Source organism: Gopherus flavomarginatus, chromosome 4 (assembly GCF_025201925.1).
Source record: "Gopherus flavomarginatus isolate rGopFla2 chromosome 4, rGopFla2.mat.asm, whole genome shotgun sequence".
Classification (NCBI taxonomy): Eukaryota; Metazoa; Chordata; order Testudines; family Testudinidae; genus Gopherus; species Gopherus flavomarginatus.
The window spans coordinates 15,983,296-16,001,399 of NC_066620.1; the positions used below are offsets into that span (position 1 = coordinate 15,983,296).

At 42.6% G+C, this 18,104-nt stretch overlaps 1 protein-coding gene across 7 annotated transcripts in view; it reads right to left on the reverse strand.

Annotated features, from left to right (window-relative positions):
• Positions 1-18,104, reverse strand: part of VPS54 (VPS54 subunit of GARP complex) — a 73,101-nt gene that overhangs the window by 17,917 nt on the left and 37,080 nt on the right. For 6 of the 7 annotated variants that reach the window (XM_050952045.1, XM_050952044.1, XM_050952039.1 and 3 more), the window contains 9 exons: positions 15,646-15,772; positions 14,039-14,146; positions 10,298-10,353; positions 8,953-9,049; positions 8,148-8,488; positions 5,872-6,001; positions 4,321-4,502; positions 2,904-3,016; positions 1,592-1,655 (listed from right to left, as the gene is read on the reverse strand). In XM_050952045.1, the coding sequence (XP_050808002.1) occupies positions 1,592-1,655; positions 2,904-3,016; positions 4,321-4,502; positions 5,872-6,001; positions 8,148-8,488; positions 8,953-9,049; positions 10,298-10,353; positions 14,039-14,146; positions 15,646-15,772 (1,218 nt within the window). The remainder of the gene's footprint in view (positions 1-1,591; positions 1,656-2,903; positions 3,017-4,320; positions 4,503-5,871; positions 6,002-8,147; positions 8,489-8,952; positions 9,050-10,297; positions 10,354-14,038; positions 14,147-15,645; positions 15,773-18,104) is intronic. The other variant, XM_050952043.1, reaches the window with a different exon arrangement.

Below are 18,104 nucleotides of genomic sequence, written 5' to 3' on the forward strand. Positions count from 1 at the left end.
CTGTCCTCATAAGTCATGTGCCGCAGACCCCTGATCATTTTCGTTGCCCTCTGCTGGACTCTCTCCAATTTGTCCACATCCTTTCTGCGTGGGGGGGGAGAGGGGGAGGCACACAAAACTGGACGCAATACTACAGATGTGGCCTCACCAGTGATGAATAGAGGGGAATAATCACTTCCTTCAATCTGCTGGCAAGGGCACACTGCTGACTCATATCCAGCTTCTCGTCCACTGTAATCCCGAGGTCCTTTTCTGCAGAACTGCTGCTTAGCCAGTTGGTCCCCAACCTGTAGCAGTGCATGGGATTCTTTCTTCTTAAGTGCAGGACTCTGCACTTGTCCTTGTTGAACCTCCTCAGATTTCTTTTGGCCCAATCCTCCAATTTGTCTAGGTCACTCTGGACCCCGTCCCTACCCTCCAGCATATCTACCTCTCCCCCATCAATCCAGAAATATCAGGAAGTCAGATGTACCCAAGAACAAAAACACCAAAGATGTATTGATTTACCGTATATTTTGCTTTTAAAGGGAATTTTACTGAGCTTAGAGTAATTATTATTTACCATTGACGCATATATACTTGTCCACATATGGGAACAGAGATATCTGATATTGTTTTGAAGCACCATTGGGGCAACAAAAGTTGAAACTTATGCAGGGACCAAAAATACTAGTGTGCGCACACCTTGATGTAAGAACTACAAGTTAAAAATAATAATTAAATTTCAACTTGATGTTTTAAGCCAGGGTGGGCAAACTATGGCCTGGGGGCCGCATCCGGCTTCAAACGTTTTAATCCGGCCCTCAAGCTTCTGTTAGGGAGCGAGGTCGGGGGCTTGCTCCACACGGCTCCCAGAAGCAGTGGCACATCCCCCCATTCAGCTCCTACACACAGGGACAGCCAGGGGGCTCCGTGTGCTGCCCGCACCCCAAGCACCACCCCCACAGCTCCCATTGGCCAGCACACAGGGCCAATGGGAGTTGCAGGGGCGGCGCCTGGCCATGCCTCCACATAAGAGCCGAAGGGAGGACATGTCCCTGCTTCCCGGAACTGCCTGAGGTAAGCGTCGCCCAGAGCCTGCACCCCTGACACCCTCCCACACCCCAACCTCCTGCCCCAGTCCTGATCCCCCTCCCACCCTCCGAACCCCTCAGTCCCACCCTCCTGCACCCCAGAGCCCACACCCCCTGCCAGAGCCCTCACCCCCACACACACACTGCAACTCCCTGTCTGGAGCCCCCTCCCGCATCCTGAACCCCTCATTTCTGGCCCCACCTCAGAGCCCGTACCCCCAGCCAGAGCCCTCCCTCTCTCCTGCACTCCAACCCCCACCATACAATTTCCATACCCAGATGTGGCCCTCAGGCCAAAAAGTTTGCCCTACCCCTGTTTTAAGCTGATGTAGCATCTTTAAAGGATACATAACATCTAATATTATATAACTGCTCCAGAACTGAGGAGAAACGTATTTGGCAAGGAGGAGGCTTGTCTTTATTCAGGCAAGATTGCTAAAGCTGTTAGTATTCAATACATTTCTATTCAAAGCACAACCCAACTAACTCATCGTTAAGGAAAAAAAAGTGCATCTTACCCAACCACAGCATACTTTTGTTCTTCAACAATAAGGACGTCAGTTGGCTTTCTTTCTTCAGCAGCTAGATATTTTTTAAACAGAAAAGTGAGGTGAGTTGAACCAAAAAGAATTGCAGAAAACTGTAATATCGAAAAACAAACTATTCCCTTGCTGAGGTCTGAAAAGCAATCACTCTCCAGAGCATCAATCCTTTCTTTTATGTCAACATGCAAAGTCCAGTTGGCTACCTACCATAATTACTGTAATTATTATAATTATTTATACATTGCAGTGATTGTGAGGCAAAAGAGCAGCACGATGGGATTATCGGAGTACAAAAGATTAAAACAAAGGCAGAAAAAAGTCGAGAACGCACAGTAGAAAATCTCTAACAGATTTTCAATGGCCATCACTATTTTAGCTCCAAACCTATTTCTTCAAGCCTAGCAATACAAGTCCTCACTGACGCTGCTCCTATGATACACTGAATATCTCCACAATCCTGTCTTATTAAGGGAAGCTAAAAAGACTTCTTTCAAAAGCAGTGGTTTTCCATCCTTACGCTGGTGAACCAGCCCTGGCACTCTTTGGGTCCTGGGATGTCTTTAGCTTCCACGGTGTCCCTTTATGCCAAGCCTTACCCCAGTGAGGTTATGTAATCAGGCCTCTCTCTTGTCTTTTGCCATTTTTCTTCATCTCTTGTGTTTATTTTCTGTCTCAGATATTTATATGGGCCCCGTCTCACAATCTTTACTGTATTTATCCTAACAAGACCCCTGAGAAATAGGGAAGGACTATTATTTTACAGATGGGAAAACAGAGGCACAAAGAGATTAGGTGACTTGCCCAAGGTCACACAACAAGTCTGAGGTAGAGTAGGAAACTGACCCCAATGGCTACACAGTGCCTTATCCGGCACATTGCCTATCATGCTGGCTGGAGGAGTGAGCTCTATCTGACAGAGGGGATATCTTGAGAGCATACACACTTAGCAGTTTCCTCTGACATCTCAGTGATATATCCTGGGACGGGCTCTGGCATCCTGTAAGTGGCTGCAACCCTTAAGATGGGAATCTCTGTGTTAAAGTTAGGGTTTGTTCCTAGGCTCTCAATTCACAAATGGCTGAATGGGTTTTCCTTAAACTTTCCTCAAAAATCTTTTAGGCTGAGATGAAGCCTAGAACATTTCAGCCTTAAAGTGGTATTTGTTTTTCCCCCCAGAACACAAGGCACTTGTGAATAAAGGAGTTATAGCAGAATTTTTGCAACATTTAACTGTAGCACTTACACTACAAGAAATGGCGAGAATATTAGAAAACAAAATACACACCACCTGCTTTTTTTTCAGGTAGAATAATTTTGCCATCTGATACAGAATCAACAAGATCTTGAAACTCAGCAGGAACATCAGCTTGCTTCCAGCGCTCATTATCTAGCAGCAAACTATTTATAAACATAAAAGAAAACAGGTTAAGTAAATAAAATGTGCCACTGAAGACACTCTTGCCTCTACTGCAATGGAATCAAAGTTGCATTGGTTAAAAGGGATTCAAAGTGGGAAAAGATTTAATGACCTGAAATGAAATGAAATTAATGGAGATATCCTATCTCCTAGAACTGGAAGGGACCTTGAAAGGTCATAGAGTCCAGCCCCCTGCCTTCACTAGCAGGACCAAATACTGATTTTGCCCCAGATCCCTAAGTGGCCCCCTCAAGGACTGAACTCACAACCCTGGGTTTAGCAGGCCAATGCTCAAACCACTGAGCTATCCTCCCCCCTTATCAATCAAGATTTAGGTAGGGGTGCTTTACAACAATAAGTCAGACACCTCTGTGCCTGGCCGAAGAATACACAGACTGAGTAAATGGAACAGAATGCAAAACACAAGAAACTGAAAACGTATCTTATGGGCAATACAGAGTGCTGTGGTATCACTGCAGCTGCACTGCTTTGCAGAAATGATGTTGTTTTGAATGAATGACAGGAAAGGGGCTTGCTGTACGTTAACTTGAAAACTGTTCCATGAGCTCATGTCAGAGAAAACATACCAAAGAAAGCATGGAAGAAATGAGTGGGAGATGAAGAAAGACGGAGCAGTCAGGAGATCAGTTTGACCCCAACGACCAAACCACAATATGATTGGCTGGAACTTCTTGTCTACATAGGCCACATCTACAAACTGAAGGTTAAAATAACTGCCACCTTTTCCATTTAATGCAAATTAGGTGTAGCCTGATAGTAATCAGTTACCTTATCCATTACTGGGACCCCTTTAATAATCACCCACCCACACATCCCTGAGAAAGGTTGCCCTACCCCATCATCAGAGACTGGTAACACCCAAGAGCAGCTGCCGTGGATATCAGGAGCAGATGGTTCTCCTCAGAGCTCTAAAGAAGGGATGTTACCAGACCCTGATGATTGTGCAGGACAAGTGGACCAAGCTGTAACATGAGGCAGAAGTTGCAGGAGGTCTTCAATCCTTCTTGTATCTAATACAGTCCTCAGTTGGACCATGTTTGGCAATCCAGCTCAATGAGATCAAACTATGCATACAGAGCAGATATATAGAGGGAACAGAGCTGTCTACAACAAATTATTATAATAGATTTCAAAAACTATTTTTCACTTATAAATAAAATTTGGGTTACTGTGTGCCAGGCAGTAAAAGGTCTCCATTTGTCTCATGCATGACTGTTAAAATTACTCCTTTAAACACATGGAAGCAGAGTGTGTCCAAGGATACCTGAGTTTTGTTTTTCTCTCCTCATGAAATCTATTCACAAATCGATTGGCTTGACTCTGAAGTGCTCCTCGCAATGACATACTTTTTCTGCCACAGATCCGTTCAGTGTCTAAGATAAACCCTTCCATTAATTGAGACAGGGAAACAAACTCGTTGGAATTCAACTTCTCCAGGAAGCCATCCTAAATGCAAAGAAAACTGCTATTAGGAGATAGAACACCACAAAGTCACAGGCATAGCTAAAGACAGAAACAGGGCAGTGGGGCAGATGTTATTTATAAACTAAAAATGAACTGAACCTAAACCGCGGGCAAGACATCTCTACCCAGCCTGTCCCACACCAGTATGTCACCACAACTCGCATCGTGACCTGTACCACTGGCTAGTCTCATTCAGGCGCTGCCTGTCTGTATCCTGAATGGCACAGCTTGGCATGCCGGTTCCCCACACAGGTGCACCCTTCTAGATGTTGTAAATGGTGCAGCTTCAAACGCAGGTAGTGGATTTAAGCCCTACAGCATGGGCTCACTAAAGTCACATCTACATTAGGGAGTTTTAATAGGTATAAACTATAAAAACTAATGAGACCCAGGTGCAACCTTGACTATATGAGATGAGGACGATGACGAACATGACTTTTCCTTGTCTAAGCTCACTGGTGGTTATTTGGCCTCGCTGCTCCGCTGGATCATGATTTATTGGAAAGGACTATCCCTAGGCAAGGTCTTGAAGTGAGCCACCTGGGCCAGAATGCTGTTTCATCGCCTCTGTGACAGTCCATCCATTTCTACAGAATTTAAGTTTTTGACCTTTCTGGTTTGAAGCTAATCTCCCAAATGAGACCCAAGGCACAGCTGTCTTACATGGTCTGCAAAGAAAGTCACAAAAAACAGCTCTAGAGGAGCTATGTCCCACCCTCGTTAGTCTGAAATGTGAATACTCATAACAAGAACGATTTAAAATGTTAATATTAGTATCTACGGCTCTGCCTAGACAAAGTCTTTTCCCATAAAATTTCCTGCCATTGCTAAAACTGGTTCAATGCCTCTGGAGACGGAGGTGTTGGGAAGTCCTAAATGTAGCGGCTGCTGGCATTTTAGAACACTGTCTCACTTTACCCTGCCCAAAGTAGGTCGAGACTGGTTAAAATACCACCAGGTGCCAGAGCCTCATTTATGCTAATGTGCCCATCATTGCTATAGGTGGGAGCTGCACAGATGGGAAATTATAGGGAAACAACCACACTCTTCATAAAGCCAATTTCACGGCTGCTCATTTCAGCGGAAAGTAGAAGTACTCATTATTTAAGCAGTGCATTACAAATGATGTGTTATGTTAATGCTAGTGAACTCCTGGGCATTAGGTACCGCAAAGCATCTTTGATGGCATGAGCAGTGACTTGATTTCAATAAGCACGTAACTTCAAAAGTCGAAAGCCTACCAAAGAAAAAATACTGCTCAATATTAAAAAAAAAAATAGCAAATAGCTTTTTGAAGTTTTTTATTAGGGATGCTGATTCTAGCAACAGCCGTATGAGCCAAGCACCTCACCTTTGCTCTTGCCATGAGGAACTTGACAGAACGATCATGGCAGATGTCAGAGGCACTATAAAGTAGCTCTTGAATGTTATTTGCCAGTTTTTCCAGCTCCAGATCAGTCAGTTTCATATCTTCACTGATCCTGAAAATGACAGAAATGTTTGTTTGCAAATGATTTCACAAATATTGTGCTTTACATGTGTTCTTTCCTCCCTCACTTGCTGAGGGAGGAAAGAACACTGCAGCAGCGGAGTGGTCAGATATCCTACCGTGACTCTCAGCCAGCCAGTAAAACGGAAGGTTTATTGGACAACAGGAACGCAGTCTATAGCAGAGCTTGTATGCATAACCAGGACCCCTCAATCAAGTCCTTCTGGGGGGTTTCAGGGAGCTTAGACCCCAGCTTAGGGTTCCCTGCATTGAACCACCCAGCCCAAACTGAAACTAAAAATTCCTCCAGCAGCTTTCTCCCCACTCCCCTCTGCTCCTCCTCTCCTTTGTTCAGTCTCCCGGGCAGAAGGCGTCACTTCTCCCAACCCCTTTCCTGGCTCAGGTTACAGCTCAGGCAGATTCCTTCTCGTCCCCAATGTAACTCCCAGGCAACGTTCCCAGGTCAAATCTGCCCCGCTCCCTGCTCCGTCACACCACTGTTTTGAGCCCACTGCATGGCACAGCTCTGCCATTGCTTAGCAAATCGAGTCTGTAAATTTGCTGGTCTGGTGTGGCTGCTGCAAGGGTTGTAGGTGTTGACATTGTGTGCAGAGAGAAAGAACCTGCAGGACAGGGAGACTGAAGTGGGAGGGTGCTGTGAAGGAGGTGAGGTGGGAGCAGCAAGAAGGCGGACACTCTCATGTAGTTATATGTGCCCTATTACAAATGCTAAAAGGGGACTGTGTGAATCCAAAAGAGAGTTGCCCAAACAAACATATAGGGGTACAACAGCACATTTTATAATAAAAAGCTGTTCAATCAGCTGGAGAAGGTCCTTTGTCACTGAAGTCCTCCACCTCCAGCAAGGCCACCATATCCATCGGCCATCTGAGCAAACAGCTCTAGACTGGTGTCCAATTCCTTCCCCTTCTCCTTGTATCCGGATTTAATTCTCCTGGATGGCATCCTCATCATGGTGCATCTCTCTTCTGGGAGCTCCAGCCCTGTCCATCATGAGGTTAAGCTGAGTGGCAAGGTCCTTGCTGAAGACCTTGCCCAGCTGCTTGCTCCCTGACACATCAGGGAGGCATTACTGGACCTTAGTCCTTGTTTGTTTGTTTTATGGGGTTTTTAGGAAAGTTATTTCAAATCCTTTCCCTCTGGCCAACCCTATGCTTCGGAGTGCTCTACACCAAGCATGGATAGCTGCTCAAACACACATGTACAGATCTTGGAGTTCCAGTTGTATTTCTGCAGCTGGAACTGAACAAGCTCCTCATCCTACTGGGAGATGAAGTTGTAGATGTCTTTCAGCTGTCAGGCAGCTGCATGCTGTGGCATTTCAAATGGTTCTGCTTGATAAAGCTCTGCATCTGGAGCTGCTTGCTATGAAAATGGCCTGCAGCTGAGTTCCACACACTGTGCAGAGCTAAAGAATAGGTAGCTTCCAATCAAGCAGAGCCCTGAACAATGGAATGCAAGTGACCAGAAAGGCTACTTCTGCTGTGGCTGGCGAACTGTGGGATAGCAGCAGGAGGACTATTTGCACTGATTGTGTTATCACAGTCGTGGAGGTGCATCCACTCAGCCATGCAATGAACTGCATTGATTCAGACTTACCCCTATAACTTACCGAGGCAACTTTCATCAACTGACAGCCAGTGAACAAATAGCAAATGTGTATGGACACATGGGAACTTCCAGCCAGTTGAGGGATATTATGATCAACTAATGTCTCTAATGTAGACAAGGCCAGAGAAAGTTATGCACCTCACTCCTCCACAAGTGCAGAGACTCCCCAGGCAGGAAAAGCAGTGGGTTTCTGCTGCAGAAGGGTTGGTGTGCAAGCTCCCTGGGCAGCTGCACACTGGGGGCAACAGATGGCCCCGGGAGAAGCCAAAGGAAGTGCAGTCTGTGGTTCCTGCTGTCCTCCCACAAGCATCCTCCCCCCGTCAGAATGCTAAGAGCCTCTGGAAGCCAGTTCATCCAATAGATAAGCAAACTGAACCAGAGTGAATTTTACATTGTAACGTCATGTCACCAAAAACTGCCAATTCCTGAATGGTACATTATAACGTTAACATCGGTAGGACAGGAGTCAATACTGGGTAAATACTCTAACAGTGATGTTTACTTACATAATCTCTATTCCCCCTGGTATAACAGAAGATGGCATCTGTTCTTTGCTGGACGAAGAGTCAGTAGTGCATTCTGGCTCAGATACTGAATCACTGCTGCAGGGCTCACTGTTTGGAGAAGTATTTCTTTGAGAGGTAGTGTCAACTGCTACAGATGGGAAGTCCCCCTCACCGAATGCATCGCTTATAAACATGCCTTCGTGAGTCAGATAAGCTACATCTGTATCCACAGCATTGTCTTTTGCAGGGTTCTTCTGTACTGAAGTTTCCTCCAGTTCCCTGGTCCTTTGGTTCTTGTCTAGAACCAAGAGAACCACGCTACGAATAATATTTAACGTTGCCTAGAATCAAATATAATGTTTATTAACAAAAAAATTAACACAATTTTACTTTGACAGACATTTTCTTTTGACAAGAAACAAGAATATTTAAATATATATTGGTTTTATTTGTTTTTAATATTGTATAGTCATTACTTTGAGTCACAGGAGCCAGTCTCCAACAGCAACCAGCACCAGATGCTTCTGAGAATGGTGTAAGAAACCCCACATGTGGAGTAATCTGTCCCTCGGGAAGATCTCATCCTAATCTCTAATAATTTGAGCCTCACATAAATCATGAAACAAGAAGTTTTATCTACTTTCCAACCCACTCTCTGTTAACCATATAGGACCAACCTCTCTCCAAATTAAAGTTTAGGACTCTGTAGCCAAAATCAACATCTTACATTCCAATTAGAAAATAACTCTTGCACAATTCTGCATCAGTGTCTGAAATGAAGCCCTTGAGAAATGAACATACTTACCTTAATTCTTTTGAGAAAGACAGTAAATTTAGAAAAAATATTCTTCAGTAGATCAAACCACTGAGGAAAATTCATCATCCTCATTTGATCTGCAAGCCTACAGAAAGAACAACATTTTGGAGGCAATGGTTATTTACCTTTGAAGTGATCTACTGACAAGGCTGACTCCTGACATCTAAAGGGAAAATGGACTGTGATAAACATTGTAAATTTATCGAAAAGCAAATAGCATGATAATAGCTGTTCAATCAAGAAAACAGACAATAATATAAGCAGCATAGTCTTGATTAACAAATAAATGGGAGGGCTAAAATATATATCCTGCCAGAAAAGTGAATGCCTCAGTTAACATTCACAGCTTTTTAAAGCAACAATGTCCTTGTTCTGTAAGAGCAGAAAGTGCTGCTTAGCCTCCATTACAGTCAGGGTGCATGTTAATGACTACCATCATCAAGCACGGAGAAAATATAACCAAGATTGACTATAAAGACATATTTTTTCTAGCAAAGCAAAAATACTTGGATTATGCTCTTTTTTTTTTTGCTGCACCACAAGGATGCAACACAATTTTCTGGCAAAAGGCAGAAAAATGCATTGCCAAAACCAAAGTAAAATCTCATAATATATAATTTGTCTCCTAACAGAATTAGTCACTATTCTCCGAAATGAAGCTTTTCAACCTTTACTGAATCCTCTGTGTGTCTGAAAGCTAGCAGCAAAGGGGAGGTTACCTGCTTTCAAGATCTGATTTTAAAAAATAAATTGGCCCTAATTCTCAAATTGAACGCAATAATGGCTTCTGGTCCAGCCTTATCTGTGGGTCTAATTTTGCTCTTTTGGGGTAGGTTGTGAATCCCTGTCTTAGGCACATACATGTGGCTCAGAGCCAAGAGGGCTTATGTTGTTCAGTGTCCTTTCACTGAAGTAGTAAGATGTGCCCTAATCTCTTTCGCGCAGGAGGTATTGACCTACAGGCACATTTTATTACAGCACTAGAATATTATCAGAGGGAACGTCTGCTTTTCCCCTTACATAGTCAGGAAACAAATGCCTAAATATTTTAGCTTGTGCTTTTCCTAATATGCAATGGAATTAACGTTGTTTTAAAAATAATTTCAAAAGTAAGATTAAAAATAGAGGAGTATAATTGTTAAGATCTGCAAAAAGAAGGGAAATATTCAGGGTTCCTGAAGAGATGCAGAGGACCTTTGGGGAGAAACAGAAGAACAAGGTGATTCTTAATTATTCACCACTTTAAAAACAAATTAAAAAACAGTTTATCATCTGTGTTAAAGCACACACTCCCCATCCAACCTGCCACAACAAACTCATGGCATATACTTACTTAACAACAACTTCTGTATCTATCTCCTCTATCTGCGATACCGTGCTAACCACACACTGTGAAGTTTAAGAAAAAAAAGTGTCTCAGCGTCTTTCCAATCCTTCTGAGTTTCATAATTAAAAAGAACCTCAAGTTAAACAAGAAAAAAGAAAAGAAAGAGACAGGCATTTGGATCATTTTACATTCTTACACCTTTTTTCTTTTAATTGCAAAATATGGGACCCAAGATTTTCAAAAAGGACTAGTGATTTTGGATGCCCCACTTGACACACCTTAAAGGGGCCTGATTTTCTATGAGCACTTTCTGAAAATCAAGTTCCTTTAAAAGTGTCTCAAGTTGGGCCCCCAAAAATTGAGGCCCCCAAAATGCCCAAATATTTGAATATTTTGTTTGGGATGAAGATTTTTTTTTTTAATTTAAACAGAGGATTCATAAAAACTAACAATGTGAAGAACAGTACTGTGATGGCATTACTGTAAGAAGTGGACTGTGGGTACAAAATGGATTCCCCAAGGGACTGCGCCCGTATCAATCTCAGCCCAGAAAGTTTCCCCATATCCTTATTTCCTACTACATTATATCCTCATGGTCCATTACCATTACAAAACATCCGCCAGCTGAAGAGTGGCTGGAAAGAAAATGGCCAGTCAGTCAAATATCTAGCTCTCCAAAATCAATTTTCATTCCAAACGTTTCCATTGTTTTAGTGATAGTTTATTGAGGCATCTTTGTTATTACTGTTTTGTTAAACCTAGAAACAAAGCAACTCCACTTAGACTAAACTAGAGATTTTCTCCCATGTGATCAAGAATCGTTCAGATGTCCGAGATGATTCAACAGCATATGAACTCATCTGGCCTGTAAGTGGATTTCTTACAGTGGTGCCAGATGGTGTCCTGTTGTTTAAATATTGGTGATGTTAATAACTGGTGTTCTGCACAGATGGTTCTTAAGCAGTGGGTCTCAAACTTTCAGACTGCAAGCCTCTGAGTGTGATCCCTTAATAAACGAAACACAGTGTTTAATATATTTACCATCATTATAAATGCTGAAGGCAAGCAGGGCTTGGGGTAGAGGTTGACAACTCGCGACCACCTGAGGGGTCCCGACCCCTAGTTTCAGAACCCCTGTTAAGGGTACATTTCTTCTTCGTGAACTATGCTGAATGTTAGGGGTCTACACCTCTGTTCCTCTAGTTGCATGGTCACAAAGTACTACAAGTGTGAGTGCAAGTGGGTAGCCCTACAAAGGGGTGTGTGGATGGACTAGGGTGACAAGATGAGAAGGAGAAAATATTGGGACATATGGGGAGGGGGGTCTGCTGGTGGAGCGAGTACTGCCGGCAGAGCAAAACATCAGGACAAACTACGGGATGCGGGACAAACACCTAAATATTGGTATGTCTGGTCACCCTAGCATGGACACATATGGAAGACTTGGATGGAGAACAGTATTCCTTCTTTGCAGAAAAAACGTTTACTCCTGGGAGAGTTCTGCGTCACTGTGCGTGCAGAGAATTCACAGTCCCCCACAGATTTCTTTGATTCCCCACAGAAAAATTACTTCTGACAGGGAAGCAAAGGGAAATCGCAAGAATGATTTTTTGCCAACTCCCCGGCAGTGCAGGCAGGTCAGTTTGGGCATCCAGAGGAGCCGGTAGAGATGTAAATCACCGTCGGGAGTGTGTCAGTCTGGGTAGTTGAGCGTGTGAGAGAGAAACTCTGTCCCTCTCACTTGCTGTTGCAGCACGCTCAGAATGGAGGGGAAGGGCTTTGAGATGTTTCTGAAGAGGTAGGCATGGGACAGACTCTGTTCCCCCAGGCAGAGGAGAATGTAGCAGACTGCCTGCTTAGTGAATTGTTCCCATTGTCCTTATTGAATTCCCCCAGGAGTATAAAACAGGTGTAAAACATTTTACATTTACATTTTACACTCCTTTTACATTGCCAGAATGGTGTAAAGGACAGTATGGTCTTATAAATGCTTATGGTGTTTTAGTGATTAGAACTGGTCTACATTTTTGGACTGAAAAAATCTCTCATCAAAATGTGCTCCAGGAACTGTTTGCTTTTCAGAGATGGTCAGCAGCCAGTATAAACTGTGAGTTTGAGTCTCCAGCCCTCACTTGCTCTTCAGTTGCCTATGATGTAACACTGAGCATACAGATGCATATATCCATTGACTAATAACTAGAAGTAAATGGTCAATACTAGCCACATTACTATTAGACAGAGGGGTTTTGCTGATTTCCCTCAATGCTCCCCACTCCCATTCTCCATCCATTGTATTGTAGTTTAAATAAATTACAAAAATAATGGAAACCAGCTGGATCATATTGCATTATTTTGACAAAAAATATGCAGAATTTAAAAAAATTGTGTGCAGAATTTTTGATTTTTTGGCTCAGAACTCCCCCAGGAGTAACCTTTATCTGTAAGGGTCTACAAGAAATATGCAACATGTAAACATGATCAAATACAAGAGAGAAGGAAACTGGGAGTGGGAAAACAATGGTTTAAATGATATTTCCAGATTATCCACTCCCCGTGTGTGTAACAAGATGGCACACTATCTGGCAGAAATTTATAGCCGAAGTTGTATTATATTTTGTTTGTTACCAGGGGGACATGAGAACTGAGAAGGGCAAGTGAAAGGCCTCTGGGGACTGCAGTTCAGGCTGGGCAGGGGAATTGCTTTGTTTTGGTGTTCCACATGAATTTTGCGTGCCCTGAGGCAAAGGCCTGAAACAGTGTCGCATATGGCATTAGTTTTTTCCTGGGCTGGTGAGAAGCCCAGCTCCTTTACTGAAGGGCTAGCTCAGCACACTGACCTTGTCTGTCCCAACCACGACAATCCAGGCAAGGAATATTTATGTATTAAATGTCACAGAATTTCAACAGATGGATATCATCTAGCCCTCCTCCCTACAAATGCAGGATTGTCCCTAAGATGTTTCAAGTACCTGAAAGGGGGTTCCAAAGAGGATGGATCTAGACTGTTCTCAGTGGTACCTGATGACAGAGCAAGGAGTAATGGTCTCAAGTTGCAATGGGAGAGGTTTAGGTTGGATATTAGGAAAAACTCTCTCACTAGGAGGGTGGTGAAGCACTGGAATGGGTTACTTAGGGAGGTGGTGGAATCTCCTTCCTTAGAGGTTTTTAAGCCAGGCTTGACAAAGGCCTGGCTGGGATGATTTAGTTGGGAATTGGTCCTGCTGTGAGCAGGGGATTGGACTAGATGACCTCCTGAGGTCCCTTCCAACTCTGATATTCTATGATTCTATGCAGGGAAGTGTGTGTTAATAAGCTTTATTTTATGGTTCTCATTCTATTTCTGTAAAATTGCAAATAGATACTAGTCTTGTTGAAACTAAATGGAATTGCGTATCCGTCCTACCTGGGAAAGTTACAGGCTAACGGAGAAAGAAAAAAAATCAAACTAACTCACAGCAGGCAGAGAAAGGTGAAGGTAAGTGTCTATATACCAAGGCACAGAGAAAGATGTGCCTTCCTCTAGATTGATGCCACACAATGGCTGGGGAAGGCCATCAGGAGAAAAGACCTACAGATATGAGGTAACTAATACAACAGGATTAATTATTATCATTTTAAAGTACAACTTTTCACAATAAGAAAATCTGATGTTATGAAATTAAATTAAATACATTCTTAACAATTGAAACAAAAATATTTCTGAAAGACGGGCAAGTCTTTGAGATAAGCTAGAAGTGATTTGCTTACCTGTTTAATTATGTTCTTTGCTGTAATAATCATTTCATCACCATATATTTCAAAAAAATTGAGCTTTCTTTGTTTTAAAAGTCCAAATACTAGTGAGACAAGTCTTTCCTATTAAAAACACCAAAAGGGCAGGGAAAGGAAAGATACTTAAAACATACAATAGTAAAAAAAGTATTCATGTATCAAAAGGCAGAGTGAGTGGAATGACCTGATGGCTAGCGCTCAAGACCAAACATCCTATGTTTGGATCACGCCTTTCCACGCATGAGACTGAGCGGGATTACTTTTAGGCTATGTCCATACTTCAATCACTGCAGTTGTACCACTGTAGCACTTCAGTGTAGACGCTCACTATAGCAAGAGGAGGGTGGCTCCCATCGCTGTAGTTAATCCACCTCCCAAAGAGGTGGTTGCTAGATTGACTGAAGAATTCTTCAGTGAACCTAGCACTGTCTACACCTGGATTAAGAACGGCTTAACTATGTTGCTCAAGGGTGTGGATTTTTCACACCCCTGAGCAACACTGCTGGGTCTCACAGACTCATAGACTTTAAAGTCAGAAGGAACCATCATGACCATTTAGTCTGACCTCCTGCACATTGCAGGCCACAGAACCCTACCTACCCACTCCTGTAATAGATCCCTAACCTCTGGCTGAGTTACTGAAGTCCTCAAATTCTGGTTTAAAGACTTCAGGTTACAGAGAACCATAATTTACACTAGTTTAAACCTGCAAGTGACCCATGCCCCATGCTGCAAAGAACAGCCAAAAAAACGCAAACCCCAGGGTCTCTGCCAATCTGACCTGGGGGAAAATTCCTTCCAACCTAACTTTTTAGTGAAGACATGGCTGTAGTTACTTAAAAGCGGCCAGAAGGATACCGATCATGATAGCTTAACCTTAAAAGGTCTTAAAAGTAAATTAAGAATACATAGTGCAAAAAATATTTTACAGCTCTGTGACTAAACTTGCAGCAAGCAATATGTTTCGAACAATTATCCATAAGCAAGATAAAATCATAAGGAAGACAAAATGAGATTATTATACATGATCATCTATTTACTGCTTACTGCATTTTCACTAACTTCAAAGTATGAGAACATTGAGTTACACATTCAGTTGTAGCATGGATCAGAACTGCCAACATTTTAAAAAAATCAATACATTGATTTATTTTTAAAGGAAAAACGTGGTTAGACTAAAATTCTGTGGATTTAGGTTCAAGAAACAGGAAAATGTTATTATTCAAAACAAAAAAAGGGTAAGGAGAAATTTGAACTAAAAGAAAAATGGTATAAAATGATAATGTTGCAATAGTGGCAATGAAAGGATGAATGTTAGAACACCTCTACCCCGATATAACGCTATACTCGGGAGCCAAAAAATGTTACCACGTTGTAGGTGAAACCGTATTATATTGAACTTGATTGATCCGCCAGAGCATGCAGCCCCCCCACTCCCTCAGAGCACTGCTTTACCGCGTTATATCCGAATTCGTGTTATATCAGATCATGTTATATCGGGGTAGAGGTGTACTTATAAAGTGTTCTGAAGATGAAAAATGTTATACTAGTCAGATGGCTTCTACTTTCTATAAGAAACGTACCTCTTCTAGAATATGACAGTCCTCTTCAAATGGTCTATTTAAATCACTACGAGCATAAGCAGAAAACTCTGCAATCATCATTTTATCTATGAGTTTTTCTAACTCACAAAGCTGTGATCCAAGATGCCTGTTTAAGAAAAACAGTGATTAGCTAAATAATCAGAAAATCCTGCAAATTAATTATTAGTTCAAGACCAAGGAAAACAGCCATGCAGCGAATAGTTTCTATACAATCAACTCAGGCTTAATGTTAAGTTCAACACTTTCTTGTTTTAGACTAATTGAAAAGGTGCATTTGAGTGTCTACTTTCCCCTTGAAGCAAAAAATAAATAATATAATGGAGGCTAAGAATTTGCATCAAAGGAGGTAAGAGCCCTTTTGGGGTTTCATCCTATGAAGTGCTGACAACCTCAATCTCCCACTGAAGCTAACAGAAGTTGAGGATACTTAGTATCAAGGTCTTGGTCTTTAAGGAAAAAAAGATTGTTTCACTGTTATTCCAGTGCCTCAAGCATTCAGTCTTGAAGTGCATTAATTTCAAACATTTAAGTAGTTCATACAAACATGGAAGAGTAAATTCATATGAGTGAGCTATAGGAATAGCTTTCAGAGACAGAGTGGCTTTCAGAGTATAAGGGTTTTCAAGCTGCCACTATTATAGTGCTTCTATAAACAGCATCAGAGTTTAAGCCCCGAAGGCACCAGCAGATCATGTGGCCTGACTTTCTGTATATCACAGGCCACCAACATCACCCAGCAGTTGCACACAATCGGAATTAGATCAGCCCTCCAGAGACTAAACTATTATGTGCCAAAGGCAGAGAACTGGAGGGACCGAAGTGCACCAATGGCCAAGGCCCACACAATGGCAGGGAATTTATTATTTGAGGTATACCTAACTGATCACGGCAAACTGATCTGCACTTTGTGCTACAAAGGAAGGCAAAAAAGATCACTCCAATCTGAATTGGGAGACCCCGAGCACATGAGCAAGTACCAACCAGCCAAGCACCTGAGAGAGAATGCTCTATTCCACCTAAGAGAACAGGCTCACCCCATCCAGTGTTCCACTGCCAGCTGTAGCCATCTTTGATGTTTCATAAGAAGCAAATAACCCCTCCCTCCTGACCCCTGCAGGTGACCAGCTGAAGCCATGAAGCATGAGATTTAAGATAATCAGATATGAACCAGAAGACACCCTCACGGGTCCAGAGCCCTGTGCCCCACCATCACAGGCCCCATCATATAATCTCGCTCAATCTTGTCCAGCTCTTTTAAAACTAATTGTTTGCCCCGTAATGGCTCCTAATGGGAGGAGTGTTCCCAAAATCTCACCTCTCTGATGGCTAGAAACATTCTTCTAATTTCCATCCTGAATTTGTTTATGGCCAATTTATATCAATTTGCTCTTACGCCAACACTGTTCTTTAGTTAAAATAGCTTTTCACCCTCTTGGTGTTTGTTCTCTTTAAATACATTAGGGATAATCATAGCACCTGTCAGCCTGGGTTTTGAGTGGCTAAGCACACCAAGCTCTTTCAGTCTCCTCTCAAAAGATAGACACTGCATTCCCTTATTCATCTTAGTAGCTCTTCTCTGAACCTGTTCCAATTTGAATTCATCTTTCCTGAGCATGGGCGAGCAGAACTGTATGCAGTATTCCAAATGAGGTCCTAGCAATGCCTTGCAGAATGGCATTAATACTTTCTATCTCTACTGGAAATGCCTCACCTGATGCATCCTATAATCGATTACATTTGCCTTTTTTCACAGCCACATCACATTGATGGCTCATAGTCATAGTCACCAGCACATTCAGGTACCTCTCCTCCTCTGAACCCCCTGTTTATAGCAGAAAGGCTTATTATCAGATCCCAATTGCACGATGCATTATTCATTTTAATCCCATTTCTGTCACTCCAGTCTTCAAGGTCATGCCGTTCTTTCTGTATGATATTCAGATCCTCCTCTGTATGGATGATACCTCCCAACTTTGCATCATCAGCAAATTTAATTAGCATATTCCTACTTTTTGTGCCAAGTTCATTATACAATTATTGAAAAAGATTGGACCCAAAACTGATCCTTGAATAACTCCACTAGTAACATCCAGCCAGTCTGATAGTTCAACTTTCAGCACAACCCATTGCCATCTCCCCTTTAGCCAGTTCCTTACCCACCTATGATGTTTTGGGGTCCACCCAGACCAGTAAAGAATTCTGTCACCACCTGCCCTGTAACACTGGGGCCTTTGTGCTGTGCAGCTATGGTTCAGATCCCTGCAACCAGTAGCCAACCCACAAGAATAAGGTGTCACTCCAGTTCTCATAAGCCCAGTTACTCTCTAAAACTTGACACCAACAACCCTCCAGTCCGAAGTCTCCCCAAATATGTTCTGTCTGAGTTCTAAACTGCCAGACCCTCAGACTTTTCCCATCTGTTTTGTCACCTCCTGAAG